Source organism: Taeniopygia guttata, chromosome 3, assembly GCF_048771995.1.
Source record: "Taeniopygia guttata chromosome 3, bTaeGut7.mat, whole genome shotgun sequence".
Lineage (NCBI taxonomy): Eukaryota > Metazoa > Chordata > Aves > Passeriformes > Estrildidae > Taeniopygia > Taeniopygia guttata.
In genome coordinates, this window is record NC_133027.1 from 31,345,763 (window position 1) to 31,360,891 (window position 15,129).

Below are 15,129 nucleotides of genomic sequence, written 5' to 3' on the forward strand. Positions count from 1 at the left end.
CTAATGCAACAAAAAAGTTGCTGTTCTTTTGGCTGCTGCCTGGCAGATGGTGGAGCAGTTGAGGAGAGAGCCTGTGACAAAACAAGAATCTGCATAGAAGATCCTCCAGATTCTGGCCAGAATGGTTGATAATTTTTTTCCCCCCTAGCTATGAAAATGGATGATGAGCAGTGGCTAGTAACTTACTGTGTGGGTGAGATCTGTCTGGGTTTAACTGTACCAAATTCAGGTTAGTGTTACATATATGTATCCTGTAAGTGATGCCCTCTGAAAATTCTGTTGACTTTTGTCCCTCAATACAGGGAAGGCCCCCAGAGCAGTTGTAACTTTTAGGGCAGCAAAACACTTTATAGTTCTGCTTTGCTGCCCAAAACTGAGATGTTCATATTAGTTATACAAAATTAGTGTTCATTACCTGTCACTGAGAATTTCAAATTAATTCCAAGCACTCTGATTAAAGACTATCTGTAGTATGCTCAGGTCCCATTAATTACCAAAAACCTTGGAGGAACGGGAGATGGGAAAAGAAAAAAAAGGAGAAGGGAGCTTAATGTGGATGATGTCCAACTTTGTTCCTTGTGAGGGTCTTTGATATGTAATCCAAAGACGTGTCAGTTGTGGAAGGGAAGATTCAGTGGCACAAAACAAAGTCCTAGTGACTTTGTCCGGGTGTGCATTCTTCTCAAATACACTGTATAGCTGTGTTCCTCCTTCTTCAATTCATATGTGAACTGCTAAATGAAAGGGCAATTGGAATGATGAGAGAAATAAAAATATCCAGCATAAGGTAATTTTATGATTATTTGGCTTACTTATTGGCTTGCAGAATATGAAAGAGAAAAAAAAATATCACGCAGCCTCATTATTTATTGTTTTGTACTTATGTCTGCATAGAGAAATAAACTTCTCGTCCTCTTTTATTATTGGAGAAAGAAATGCCATTAATTTATCTCAAGAAATCAATTTGCTTTCCTTTACATGCTTCTGAAATGGGCACTTCTTTTTCGACCTTCAAAGATAAATCAAACTAGTTTAAATACTATTTCTGGATATATTATCTTTTGCATATTTTTATATCTATATTACTTCTTTCTGAAATATTACTGTTGTAGATACTCCATTTGGTGGTATTTATATCCATGCTGTCAGGGCACTTGAAGTGAATTGTGTGGTTAATCTGTAACTCTCATGACTGCTGACAGAAAAATTGAGAACACACTCCAGTACTCTGTCATAATTCTGTAGTTACTACAAAGACAACTCTATGTCTTCTTACTTACGTGGGTAAATTATCCATGTCAATATCCATTTTTGATTTTACTCATTAATTGGACCATTCATAATTATCTTTTTGTGGACTCTGGAAGTTGTTTGCTATTGGAAAATAAAATTAAGATGGAAGGATTAACAGATTTAATTTGTGTTAATGAATTCAGTATTTTCCATTTTGCTATAGCTTATCCTGGTTTTGAATTTGTTTTCCATAACTGTATGCAAGTATTTCTATTTTCCATTCAATTCTTCATATTACTGTACTCCTTTTCATTGTAGGAAGAAGGCAGTATTGGTTTCTGACCAGAATGGCAAAGGTGTAAAGAGTGAGCGTAAGCGTGTGCCAAAATCCTCACTTCAAAAAGAAGGACCAACAGATGACAGGGAGCGTAAAGAGCGGCATGAAGGTAGAAGGCTGGAGAAAGGCAAGTCACAGGATTACCCAGACTTGCCAGAGAAACCTGAGGAGGGCAATGTGCCTGACGATGAAAAGCAAAGGAAGGAAGATGAATATCATACCCGTTACAGGAGTGACCCCAATCTGGCAAGATACCCTGTAAAACCACACCCTGAGGAGCAGCAGATGCGCATGCACGCCAAAGTTTCTAAAGCACGACACGAGAGAAGACACAGTGATGTAGCTCTGCCACACACAGAAATGGAGGAAGCGGAGGTACCTGAGAATAAATTAGGAAAACGCTCACAATTACAGGGAACTCAGGACAGAAAATCTCTTGTGGAAACTCAGAGGTCGTACTCTATAGACAGAACAGGTGATGTAAGAATTTCTGTTTCTAAACAATTAACTAATCATAGCCCACCAACTCCCAGGCATAGTCCAGTTCCTATAGAACACGTAGAATACAAGAACCACGATTCCTTTATAAAACAGAGCCGCCTTGATCCTAGCTCTGCTATTCTCATGCGAAAAGCAAAGCGGGAGAAAATGGAGACCATGCTAAGGAATGATTCCCTTAGCTCTGACCAGTCGGAATCAGTGCGGCCATCCCCTCCAAAGCCTCATAGAGCAAAAAGAGGCGGAAAGAAAAGGCAGATGTCAGTTAGTAGCTCAGAGGAAGAAGGGGCATCAACACCAGAATATACTAGCTGTGAAGATGTGGAGATAGAAAGTGAAAGTGTCAGTGAAAAAGGTAAGGACTTTTCTGTATATTATGCACATGGCCATGATTTGGGGAAAAAAAAAAAATCTGTATTTTTCTCTCTCTTCTCCTCTTTTTAATCATACACTTTTCCCCCTTGCCTTTCTTTTTTTTGCCAATTGAGAAGTGTCTTATACCTGATTACATGTGCTTTACAATGTTTCCTTTTGCATTCTTAGATGAGGTGGTTACAGGTAGCATCAGCTGATGAGTTTCCTTTTCATTCTATTCCCTCTTTCACCTGGAAGTGACAGAATTCAAGGGTTCTAGTCTACTCTCTTGATGATGTCTTCACTCCTTTGGTCATTACTTCATTATTTTGTCTATATGTAGAACAGTTTTCTGTGGATGGATTGAAATTAAACGTGACTTCTGTAATGATCAAAGGAGACCAGTATAAAGCATCATAAGATATGCAAATTTTTACTTCATTTAATAAAATATCAAAAATCTGCCAGAGTTCATTGTTACTAAGGACAAGTAGATATGGGGCAAAGGGAGTGTTATGTAGAAAAGAAATGAGAATTGACAAAATTGTTGTCTAGATGAATGTTCTCTCAAGCTAAGAAGTATGTTTAAAGTCTTTTATTTCAGTTTTTCTTCATCTGTTGATGGTAACACTCAGCAGCAAAGAGTAAGTTGTAGTACACTGTGTGCTTTTAAACAATGCCTTTCTTCTGGCTGGAAAAGTTAATCAAATTTAGGAACTGTAAGCAGATAAAATAATCTTTGTCAGAAAAGACTGTGGCAGAATTTAGCAAAAGTTTTATAAACCTGCTTTGTCTTTAGGTGACAGTACAGTGAGATGAAAGCTTTCTGTGTCTTTGGAAGTGTCTTTTAGCTCCTTACTTTAACTATCTGTGTTTGTACCTTGAAAGTTTCTTTCTGATATTCATACTGAAAATGTCAAAGGCTTGTCTGCATTGCCTTTTAGTTCCTGGCACTGTTTCCTAATATGTTTGTTATTCATATATGCTAACCTGTATGTCTGTCTTTATCTGATGTTGTGGTCTCCTAGCATCACCTAAAGCTCCAGGAATACATAGCAAAGATAGCAGATTTCTCTCCTATCCCATATATAATATAATATATAATATAATATAATATAATATAATAAATATAATACAATAAATATAATAAATATAATATAATATAATATAATATAATATAATATAATATAATATAATAAATATAATATAATATAATATAATATAATATAATATAATATAATATAATATAATATAATATAATATAAGCTTGTTTTAACTTTCTAAGCACGAGCTTTTCTGTTCAAAATATGGAAGCTTGCTTTTCTGCTCATTTTTAAGGAGGAATGGTGATCATACTCTGAAACTTTATTCCAGATTCCACTCAAACACTAAAAATAAACCAAAACCCAAAAACCCTTACTTATTTGACTGAATTTTGTCAAATAGTGGAATGTATCACACAGAGATTTGTACAGTCTCCATTCTTGGGCATTCTCAAAACCCAAATGGAGAAGGCCCTGAGCAATCTGCTCTGCTGGCACAACTTTTGAGGGAGTGTGTTTGAACTAGGGACTTACAGAGGTCCCTTCCAGTCTCAACTATTCTGTCTTTGTAAGACGACACATCTCTTTCCCTTATTTTGTGGCAATGTTTTAAGCTGACATTTGGATTTGTGTAATTTTCCCTGACTCCATCTGTTGGTAGTAGAAGTCAGTAATACAGCCTTTCTTTTCCAACTTTTTTGCTTTCATTATGTTTATGAGTTTGAGGTTGCTTATGAAGTAAACAGAATTTCCCATAATCAGTGTAGCTTATTCTTATAAACTGAAAGGTTGTTGTTATGTAAGTCAAGTCCAGGATGAAAGTTACTGATACTGGTATAATGACATTGATGTAGTTGGTGTTATTAGCTGCTTTCCAACTCATTACACTGATCCCAGCTTTTGACCAATTTCCCAGTGTACTGTTAAAAAATTAAGGCTTGGATTTTTTTTCCTGTAGTGTTATGAATTCCAGAGAATTTCAAATGTTGCTAAAGGCTTATATTCTCAATGACTGAATCAAGTTCTTGGTTACCTCCTAGACACATGTTTAGGGTCCCCCTTTACAGAGTGCAGACCATGGTTAGTATCATATCAGAGTACTACCTCACTCTATTTGGATAAAAAATTATTGATAGGAGTATGTTAGGGACCTGACCTCCACATACATGGATTATATGGTTGAGCATTCCGTGGGACTTTATACCTAAGTGGCAGCATAAATGTCTCTGTGTGTGTGTGTGTGTGTGTGTGTGTGTGTGTGTGGAGGGTTATTCAATGCATTAATTACAGAGGTATGTTTATTAATTTAATAGCTATGATATTTAGCCATTAATTTTTTTCTCTGATTTTTGATATGACTTTTCCATAACAAGGATTGTAAATGGAAAGCCTTAGAAGATGGGGGTGCATAGCCCATAAAAAAGAGAGAGGAATTGTGAATAGAAATAAGAAAGAAGCATTTTTCATAGAAAAGTATCCTATTATTTTTACAGTTACATTTTCATCAGTACTTGAAATACTCTGAAGTATTTAATAAAAATAGATGGGAAGGCAGGAGATTTTATTACCTAAGAAAATATTTTAGAACTCCCCCAGTACTCTAAAAGAATATATGCTACAGTAAAAGGATTTAGTTTAAAATAAATATATATATGCAAATAATTTAAAAATGCTGCTATTATAACCCTGGTCATAATCTCATTCTTTGCAATTTAATAGCATTGTTACAAACTGAATTTCACCAGAATTTCTTCAGATCTTTGCTTGTGACTTGGGAGAGATACTGCACAGGTTCAAAGTTTATGGTGCTTTACTTTATAAGCCCAGGCGGGTTTGGAATCCATCCTCTCTTATCTAAATGTCAGCTCAGTCAGAAACCTGGTACCAAAGTAATATAGATGGAGTTAGAAACTTTGAATGGCACTATAAAAAACCCAAAATCTTAAAAGTAATGTTTGCATTTGGTGAGTGCCAATATGAAATGATCTGCAACTAAGTAATAAAGAGGTACTATTTTCAGTTCTATGTTGAACAAATAAAATAGAAGTTTCTGTGGGAAACAGCTTACAGAGATGTTTAAAAGCAAATGATGCCCCAGAGAAAGATACAATACAGGTAGAGTGGATAAGACTGTATTGAAAATCAATAGCCAAAAAGGTCATATAAAGCAGATACTGTGCAAATGTTATTTTTTTACCATTTACATTTCCTAGAAACAGATTAGTATTGCATTACCCTATCTTCTGAGCCCAAAAAGACTTCAAAAAAGCAACCTAATCTAGCTAGTAGATCCCCTGCTGTTTACTGTAATAATTTATTATGTATTTCTTCAAAATTATTCAAAATAATAATGCACAAGCACTGGGAGATTACTTTCCAAAAAATAAATGTCTTTTGCAATCCAATGGGATTTTAATTCTTGGTTGGAGGATCCAAAGATTTGTATCAAATTGTTTCCATGTTGGAGGAAATCTAGAGAAAGAGCTTTTTACAGTGTCCAAAAAAAAAAAATTGATGAGTGTCATCTCAAATTCTTACCAAATTACCTATATCCTTTACAGGACTCTACAGAATGCTGATAATAATTTTCATTCTATTATTAATAGAGGCTGTAGAACTCCTTTTTCTGAAATCTATAATAGTTGAACGTTAGGTGGACTGTGTTTCTAGTGAAGTCCTGGCAAGGTAAAATGAATCCTTATAGAAGGCATAAATTGCATTCATACTTGCTTCAAAGACAAGCTAGAATAACATAAACCAGACTATTAAAGATTAAATACAGACCTCATTTTAAAAGTAACAGTTTCTGTCTATTGCCATCTAGTGAAGAATGCAAATTGTATTTGGCATAAGTTTGAGAAAATGTATTTTCTTTGAAGTTGAAAAATAAGAATTTGTTTAGAACTTAGTGTCCAGATGAGGTTGCATAAAAATTACTATATCCATTGATGGATACAAGAGATACTTCATAATTTGTCATGCAAGCTTTGAAAATGGAAGATAAAGTATTGTTGGAAATTGGAGCAATGTAGAGGAGGTACAGCTACAATATTGTTATGTAAATAAATGCTCCTAATGATTTTACATTTTGCATATTTATTGTTCATATTTTCCTACATGTATATTTTGTTCACACACTTTGGGCTTGAAATTATGACTAATACTCACAAATTGGTAGTACAATGTTGAAAACCTAAATAAAACTCACTCTGTATATTTGCTAATGGATTTGGGAGTGAGGAGAGGATGATAGAATTGGTGCCTTCTTTGGAAAAGAAACTCCTGAAATGGTTTTCTGTTTTCTTTCAGTGAAGACATTATTGTTTCATTCATAATACCTTTCTCACAGTACTGTGAGGGACAAGGCGACCCAATTTAATTTAATTTCATTCTTACGACATTAATTTCTGGTTAGAAAATGTTATGGGCAGAGATCTTGCTGTTTTCTTGGTTTATTCCCAGGTGTGAGGCAGAGGGTTGTAAGCAGGAGGAGAGGATGTGGAGGTCAGGAGCAGAAAGGGATGCTGACAAATATTTCAGTGCTGGCTCAGCTCCAGGAGGAAAGGATCTGACCCCTTCCTCCATCCTTGTCTGGTGTTTTGAGGGTCTTTTTTGGTCCTTGTGCTTGGGGGTGCTCCCAGAGGAAGGAGAGAATAAATTATATCTTTGCCCCAGTGATTTGTTTCAAGCTCTGTAAACATTGTTGACATGGAAGGTAGCTTGGGGGCTAAGAGAGAAACCACACACATGCAGTAGGGCCTATAAAAGAGCCAAAAGAAAACATCAGGAAAGGGCTGTAGAGAAGAGGAGAAATGGTTTGAAATGTTTTTAGTTAAAGTTTTTGACTGAAATATTTTCACTCTGGAGTGTAGGCAAGTCAAATTGTACTGCAACATCTGTTAGCATATTTTAACATCTGTTTGGAGAGTTGGGCATGGAGTTTTAAAACTGGAGCAGAATTTGTTTAAAAGTGCAGCTGAGATTTAATTTAGTGTAAAATAAAATAAATTTAACTTAGTGTAAAATAAAATAAAAAATATTTTACTTAGTGTAAAATAAATACTTTCTCCTAGGAAGATTGCTGGTTTTTATAAGCTAGTTCAAATTTATCTTCTAGTCCTTTTGCAGTAATTTAGACCTACATCTGATTCAGATTTTAATGGAAATATAATCTAAGATTACTCTAGCTTCAGAGTTTTGTTCATTGCTAACATTATTCAATGCTATCAGTATTCAGTGCTTTTGAGCAGCTGAAATTATTTGCAGTACTTCTGGAGCTGTAAATAAGTGCTTGTTGAATTAGACTTGGGCAGTAAAAAATCTAGTTTGTGTATATGAAATTATTTAAAATACATGCATATATGAGTGAGAAGAGCTGAACATGAGTGGGAGAAAAAAGTTAAATTGTTTTCTAGATATCCTGCATTTCAGAGAAATATGTAACCATATAAATGAGGATGTCATGAAGATATGTGGCTGAATTTTCCTCTGAAATCTTAATACAGCTCTTTTTCTGGTTTACCTTAAGAAGGTTATGAGCATGCCAGAGGAAGTTCAGAGGAAAGAGCAAATTATCACCAAGGTCTATAAAACATGATAAATCAGGAAAGGATTGTGTTGAATAAATCAGGGATGGATTGTGTTGAATAGTTTAGGAAAGAAGTGGCAATAAAAAAAAAAAAAAGTAAACAGAAAGGTAAGGAAAACTGTAATCATAATTTCTTACTCAGTTGAAATGGAGGATTCCTGAAAATAAAAATATTTTTCTTCAGAGCCTGCACTGAGATTGCTCTATGTTAGAAATCTGCTGCTGTTCCTGTGGCAGGATCTGAGCTAAGTTGGGACCATCTGGGACTAAATTCACTATATCCCTATCTGTACCTTTTTTTTTTTTTTTTTTTTTTGGTCAGCCTGTGAGACATTTCCAGTACAAATTTACACCATAATCTGATTTTTTAAAAAGGAAAAAGTAATGCACCTTTTGACTTATCCAGATGATGGCACAAACCATGAAGTCTAGATTTCTTTCATATTTATCTCAGTTTGCAAGACCTCATATTTCGTTACTATTAATATACACTATCTTCTAGGTTGCTTGATCTTTCACAAGTTCATGATTTTATTAGTTGTTTGTTCTTTGTCACTTACTTTTCTTCTGCACATCTAAGTCATGAAAAAGCTACAAATTTGTCCTGATAGGAATTTTTCCAGTAGTAAGATGATTATTTTCATTACAGGAGTGCAGATACTGAAGCATGGTTGGATTGGAATCTTCAAAAACACTTAATGTTTGACATCAAGGCACCTTTACTTTCAGGGGCTATGAGAGTGTTTGAACTTGTAGAGAAACCCAGGAGCTCTACAGGCTTCTCCATGACAGATCAATTCTCAAGAACATTCAGCAGTCAGTTTTTTCCATACAGAAGCCATTTCAGGTAGCAGGCATGAGAATGTGAGCATGAGCTCTGGGTCATGGAGCACTTTTTAAGTGTTGAAGAAGGAGATGAAAAAGCTTTTGAAAAGATTGCCCTAATTTTAGCTGCTGAGCAGTACTTTTCAAAGTACTGATATGAAGCTAGCTGGACTTAAAATTCAGTAACTTGATCCATGGCATGGTGTTAAAGCCAGAGGTTGATTCTTTCCTACGCTTCTGACATTTGGTATTTTTATATGCATTTATTTTTTGTACACTATAAAAGTTATGTGAACTTAGTGTTTACTATTACTCTTTTGATCTTAGAGAAAAAATAACTTAGAGAAAAAGATGAAATGTGAAAGATGAACCAAACTGAATTTGGTAAAGCTGCATAAGTAGATATTTTGTGTATTGAAGTTATGGTCTTGGAACTGAAACCCAAACCTTTGTATTTTTCCACCTTTGTGGGAAATCTGTCCCGCTTTGGGTGCAAAGTGAAAGCCTATGGAAGGAAAAGGTAAATTAATTACTGGCTTCTAGAATAATACATGCACTGTTATTGGCTTTAATTTCGGTTAATTATTGAGTTAACTAGGAGCAAACAAGCATCTGATTCTGTTATTTTCTGAAGATGTTCATTCTGTGTCCTTTTCTTAGTGTATTAATTCTGATCATCCTATTGAATCCAGACATAGGGTTATACTGTGAGGTACTGAGTATTATTGGTTAGTACTTTGTGCTGATATTCTTCTTATACCTTTCCATATTTTTTTAGTGAATAATAACACAGTTACTGTAATACACAAGAACCCTTCCAGTTTCTTTCTTTAAGCATTGCTTTGAGTAGATAGACTGGTCTAAAATACTTATTTTAGAATACTAAAATTCTAAAATTTTAGAATTTTAGTATTCTAAAACCAGTATACTGAAAAACAGCTCTACGAAACACTTGATTGTGTCAGAAAGAAGGTTAATAGTTATGAGATGCCTGTAGTTCCTTTGAATAAATATGCATGGTTTCATCCTTTGAATGTCCCTCTGAAAACTCTTTTCCCATATTTGCTCATGTGTTTTTGTATTCTTCTGGTGCTTTTTTTGGTCCTTCTCCTGTACAACATGTGAGCTTCAAAATTGGGGACTCCCGATCTGTGCGTTGTAATTGCTTAAGCTGATTCTTATCTCCTTTTCTCCTGTGATGCCAAGCACAACATGTGTTATGGTTTCAAATATGCCCATCTCATTGGTAATATTTACTGACCAGCAGATGAAAGGGCCATTCTTTGATTTTTTTTTTTTTTTCACAAAGTAATGAATTGTTGTGCATTCTCAAAGTCCTCAAGAGAAAAGGGCATGGAAGCTGTCTGTTAGGGTTTATTTTTGGCCTGTGTCCTGCCTAGTAGTAAACAGAGAGTGCTAGCTGGACCAGGGCACAGCTGTTCCAGGGATTACTCTAAAGGCACAGTAGGAATGACAACCCATTTGGCACTGGCTAACACAACGGTATAAGCTGTAGTCACTTGTTCCTTGTTTGTTTGTCTGCTGTTTTATTGCCTTGCATTTAAATTGTAAGTTCAGTTGAGTCCAGATTTTCTTTTTATGATTGTACATTGCCTAATTTTGTGAGATTTCAGTACATGACTGAGACTCCAACTTGCCTTTATGATAATAAGTTAGAATGCTTATTTAGTGCAAGGATGTATTATTGCTAAGTACCTTTTTGGTCCATTTATACTGCACCCAGCAGAATTTCAGGTCACGTTCTGGTGTCTTCTGACATGCTTGAATTCTCTCACAGCTACAGGTCGCCTCTATGAGCCTAGATACCTGTTTCCACTACATAATAATTTGCTACTAATCAGCTAAATTACCCTTTTATTTGCCTGTTTGGTTTTCTTGTCAGGTATCAAAGTGATTAATGTATGTGTACTATGTATATTTCTATGCTTATAAATATTGTGAAACTCTTTCTTTCATTTTTTCAGATTTTACAGCCTTTTTCATCTTTGGATTGGTGTCTTTTCAGTTTGTTTTTGGCTATTTTCATTTTGTGGACCATTTTAAAATGTTGTTGTGGGGTTTTATTTTGACTTAATTAATCTGTTTGTTTTAGTGATGGTGCCACCTCTAAAAGATACAACAGCATGGTATTTGTGTGCATTGGACCTTTCTACTCTTTTCATTTTCTACACCCCCATCTCGTTATTTTTAAGACCTTAAAGTAATGATTCTGACAACTTACCGTGTTTCTTTTCTGGTCAAAAAAAAAAAAAAAAAAGACTCTTCTAAGATTTTAGTTCAAAAGGAAACAGTTTTCTTTCACCATTCAGCTTGAAGATACATAAGGATGGGGCAGAGTTTAAAGTTCTATTTTCAGTTTTATAGGTGTTTTTGTCTTTCCTATGTAAGTTTGCTGTGAGAATAGAAAGTCTGCAGGCATGACGTGTGCAAAGTGTAATAATATGCAACAGTGATTATTGGTTGTCTTAGGCATGTAGAAGACAGCCAGGACCTACGTTCTGCTGGTCCAACATGCTTCTAGTCAGTTCACCACTCCCTCTCTAGATAGATACCCAGTTGCTCTAGATGTTGAGAGTTGAATTTGTTGCTTTTTTAGGTATTCCAGCACTTTAAGTCTCTGCATTTTTACATCTAATGTCTTAAAAATACCTCTCTCTTATGCCCCAGTTCCTCAGCATATGACCTTGACAGACTGCTAAAATTGTATATTAAGAGCTTTCTAATTGTTAAAAAACTTCAAACTTTTTGTAGAAGAGTGGATATCTTAGAAATACTGTGATGCTATGCAGTAAATGCATGCTCACATCAGTATTTAGACCCTTAAAATTAAATATTGTATTACACATTCTTTTAAGCCATGAAAGAACTCCTAATAAAACATTATATTTAGAATAATTTCTTTCTACATTTTCTTCCTCTCTCTCATGACCTTTTCTATTTAAGGAAAGAACATATCAGCATTCTTTACTTTGTCACCTGTGTCTTTGCTGTACCTTATGTGCAAACTGGACCATGTCTAACTTGCTCCATTGAGCAAATTGAGAAATATGTATTGTTTGGTTCATTTGGGCCATAATTAGCATGGGATTATTTTGCAATTTTCAATGCAGATCTGCAGAGAATTTAAGGATATATTGAAATTCCATTACACAGAGGTTTTGATAGCATATCAGTTCCTAGCTTAATGTATATTATATCAGTTGTGGGAATGATGTGTGGTAAAGGAATAAGTAAAATGGTTTTATTTATAGAATGGCTTGGGTTGGAAGGGACCTGAAAGATAATCTGCCATAGGAAGGGATCTACTCCCTAGATCAGGTTGCTCAATATCCCATCCAAACTGCCCTTGCACATCCACAGTTTCTCCGGCAACCTGTCCCAGTGCCTCACTACCCACTGAGTAAAGAATTTCTTTTTAACATCTAATCTAAATCTCTTCTAATTGGAAACTATTCCTCCTTGTCTTAGCATTAACTGCCTGTGTAAGAAATCACTCCCCCTCTATTTTATATTCCTTGACTACCTCTCAGGCATGTGTAATTCAAGACAAAAATGTTTTCAGATGTGCAGCAACATGTACAGATTAATTTCTAGAATTTAAAGTTCCAATATTTGTAACCTATTTCTCAATGTTGTAATTGTTTCCTCTGCAATATGGGCTTCAATTCTATTTAGCTATACTCAAAATGATTGTTGGAATTCTATTTAAAGCAACTTGCCATGTTATTTTACTAGTTTTCTAAAGAACCCAAGCTCTCAGTATTGTTTAGAATTTTCATGGAATAAATTGGTGTAGACTTAAGGGCACACAATATCTTTTTCCCTCTAAAATTCTGTGGGTCCTCTAGATCTGCTTAGAAATTGTCAGTTGCAAACAGAAGTCACTTGCTGAATAAGACGTGAGCTTTACTTCTTGTAGTAACAAGTCAGTAGTGCATATGCTTTAATGGTTGGCTTGTTATTAATTTTGTTGTTTTAGTGAAAACATAGGTACCTTTTCACTGGAAATGTAAGTACAAATATAAATGTAGCTTGCTATAAATTCAAAGGAACAATTTGTAAAACTTTTCTGGTTTTTATAACATTTATTAACTAAAAAGCATAAATCAGCTAATAAATAGGAAAATCTAAAAATAGAAAATAAAATTATATCAAAGTTTAATATAGTTATGTTCTAAGAGTAGGTAAATATTTCTACATTTTTATGCCATGCTGTTAAAATAATTAGGTACTAAGAATTTATTTTGCCCTGTTGTTCAGAGAGAACAAAAACTCCAGATGTGGTCATTTTTAAACCATAAGGCCACATGTTCTTAAACCATTAAAATTGTGCTTAATGAGCCACCAGATGGAGTAGTCAAATATCACTTTTTTTTATCAGCCTCTGTGCAAGACAGATTCTGTTTCAGCACAGAGAGAATCTGAGAATACAGGCACTCTTTACTGCTTGAACCAGTAATTAAAAAAACTTTTTCAGATCTCACGCATGTGCTTTTTTTTTTTCCCATAGTCAGATTTACATTGTCCTGTAGGTTCAGTGTTAATAGTGATGTCTGGGACATATTCTGCATATGGAAATTACACTGACACAAATAGCTTTATGAAAGCAGCTAATAATTTCTTTAATTGAGTGCTATCCTCAGGGGAAAAAAACCAAAATATTACAAGGAAAAGGTACTCTTTTTTGAGGATCACAAGCCAGATTTTCAAAATTTGGGAAGTTCAGAGTTACACATTTACATAAGTCTCTGTGTTTGTGCTTAAGAAATCTTGGGGAAGCTGCACAGTCTATTCCTACTTACCCAAATTATCTTTCCAACCTAATTTTCTAAAACATAAGAAACAGTTGTCTAGGGAGACCACATTACCTGCTTCAGGATTGCTGTAGTCAAATGGCTTCAGGAAAAGAAGGAAAATAGACAATAATGTATAAGAAGGAATATTCATATTCTTTGTTTACTGTAGTTTCATAGCATTACTAAGATAAGATTTTTCTGGGAGGTGTATAAGTTTGTGGTTATATATATTTATATGAGATAGAATGTGTGTGTTCTGTTAGAAGGCACTCCAGTGAGTCTGTTCCAGTTAAATACTTCAAGGATCATGATTTGTAATTAACAGGGCATTGTCCCAGAGGTAGGGAATAGAGCTACACGTGAATATAAAATCCTGCAGATTTTTGATTTATTCTTTCCCTTTGCCATGTCTTTCAAAGTCAGAATATTTTGCATTAAAGATCGGCAACAGGTGTCACAAGAGAGGAAATGCCATTCTGAAGCAGCTGGATACAGTCCCTGGAGTGCCTCAGCCTTGCTCCTGCCTCTGAGGTGGGAAGTTTAGATCCTGGCACTGGTATCCTGTCAGTTTTGGGTAGGAGTGACACACAGCTTTGCAGAGCAGGAAGGCCAATGTCACCTGTGCTCCCCAGGCAACTCTCTTTAACTCATGTGCACTTCATACAGTTCTCAGCTGAATTACGAGGTGAGCCAAAACTTCTGCTCTGGCAGTGAATATTAACCAGTGTCATGAGCTCAGGGCTAGAGATAACCACGTTCTTTCAACTCTGCCAAGTCCTGGGTCGTTCAGAGGTGTAACACCAGCTCTTGCCTGTGGTGCTCCAGAGCACTACCACAGCAAATTAGTGTCAGTTTATATCAAAATACATGGTATGCCTAGGAATTTTGTATTCTCCACAGGCTCAGATTTTACTTAAAATACAGTATTAAAGTGACATGCACTTACAGATAAAACAGAACCTTACAAAGGAACTCAGAAATACAATTTTAAATGGATGTAGGTTCTTAAAACATTGTGGTATTTGCTGTTTCTGCCATTTTTTGTGTAACATGCTGAACCTTATCAGTGTGCCCAGGTAGGTTCAGTTGTCTCCCATGGGAGAGGCATTATGGATTTGCCAGGGGAGTTGTCACTCTCTTTAAGCAGACAATATTTTGGGAAGGGCAAAACAGTCCCCAAGAATGGAACTGGAACTGAGAGTTTGGGGACAAATCCAGTTGTGCTGCTGCTGCTGCCTTTTTCCACAGAAAGGTTGCTCTGAAATCAGTTATGAAACAAGTTGGTTAATCTGGTTTTGTTACCAACTATTAAAGATCACTGCTAAGAAAGTCTTAGGGAATGACTATTCTAATATATCACTGAAACACTTAGGAAGATGTTTAATTTTTACAGTGAGCAGTTGTTTTTTTTCTTAAACAAATGTACCATTTACA

General features: G+C 35.3%; 1 protein-coding gene across 40 annotated transcripts in view; it reads left to right on the top strand.

Annotated features, from left to right (window-relative positions):
* Nucleotides 1–15,129, top strand: part of RIMS1 (regulating synaptic membrane exocytosis 1) — a 364,651-nt gene that overhangs the window by 203,800 nt on the left and 145,722 nt on the right. For 39 of the 40 annotated variants that reach the window (XM_072926549.1, XM_072926565.1, XM_041715055.2 and 36 more), the window contains one exon: nt 1,552–2,423. In XM_072926549.1, coding sequence (XP_072782650.1) covers nt 1,552–2,423 — 872 coding nt within the window. The remainder of the gene's footprint in view (nt 1–1,551; nt 2,424–15,129) is intronic. The other variant, XM_072926543.1, reaches the window with a different exon arrangement.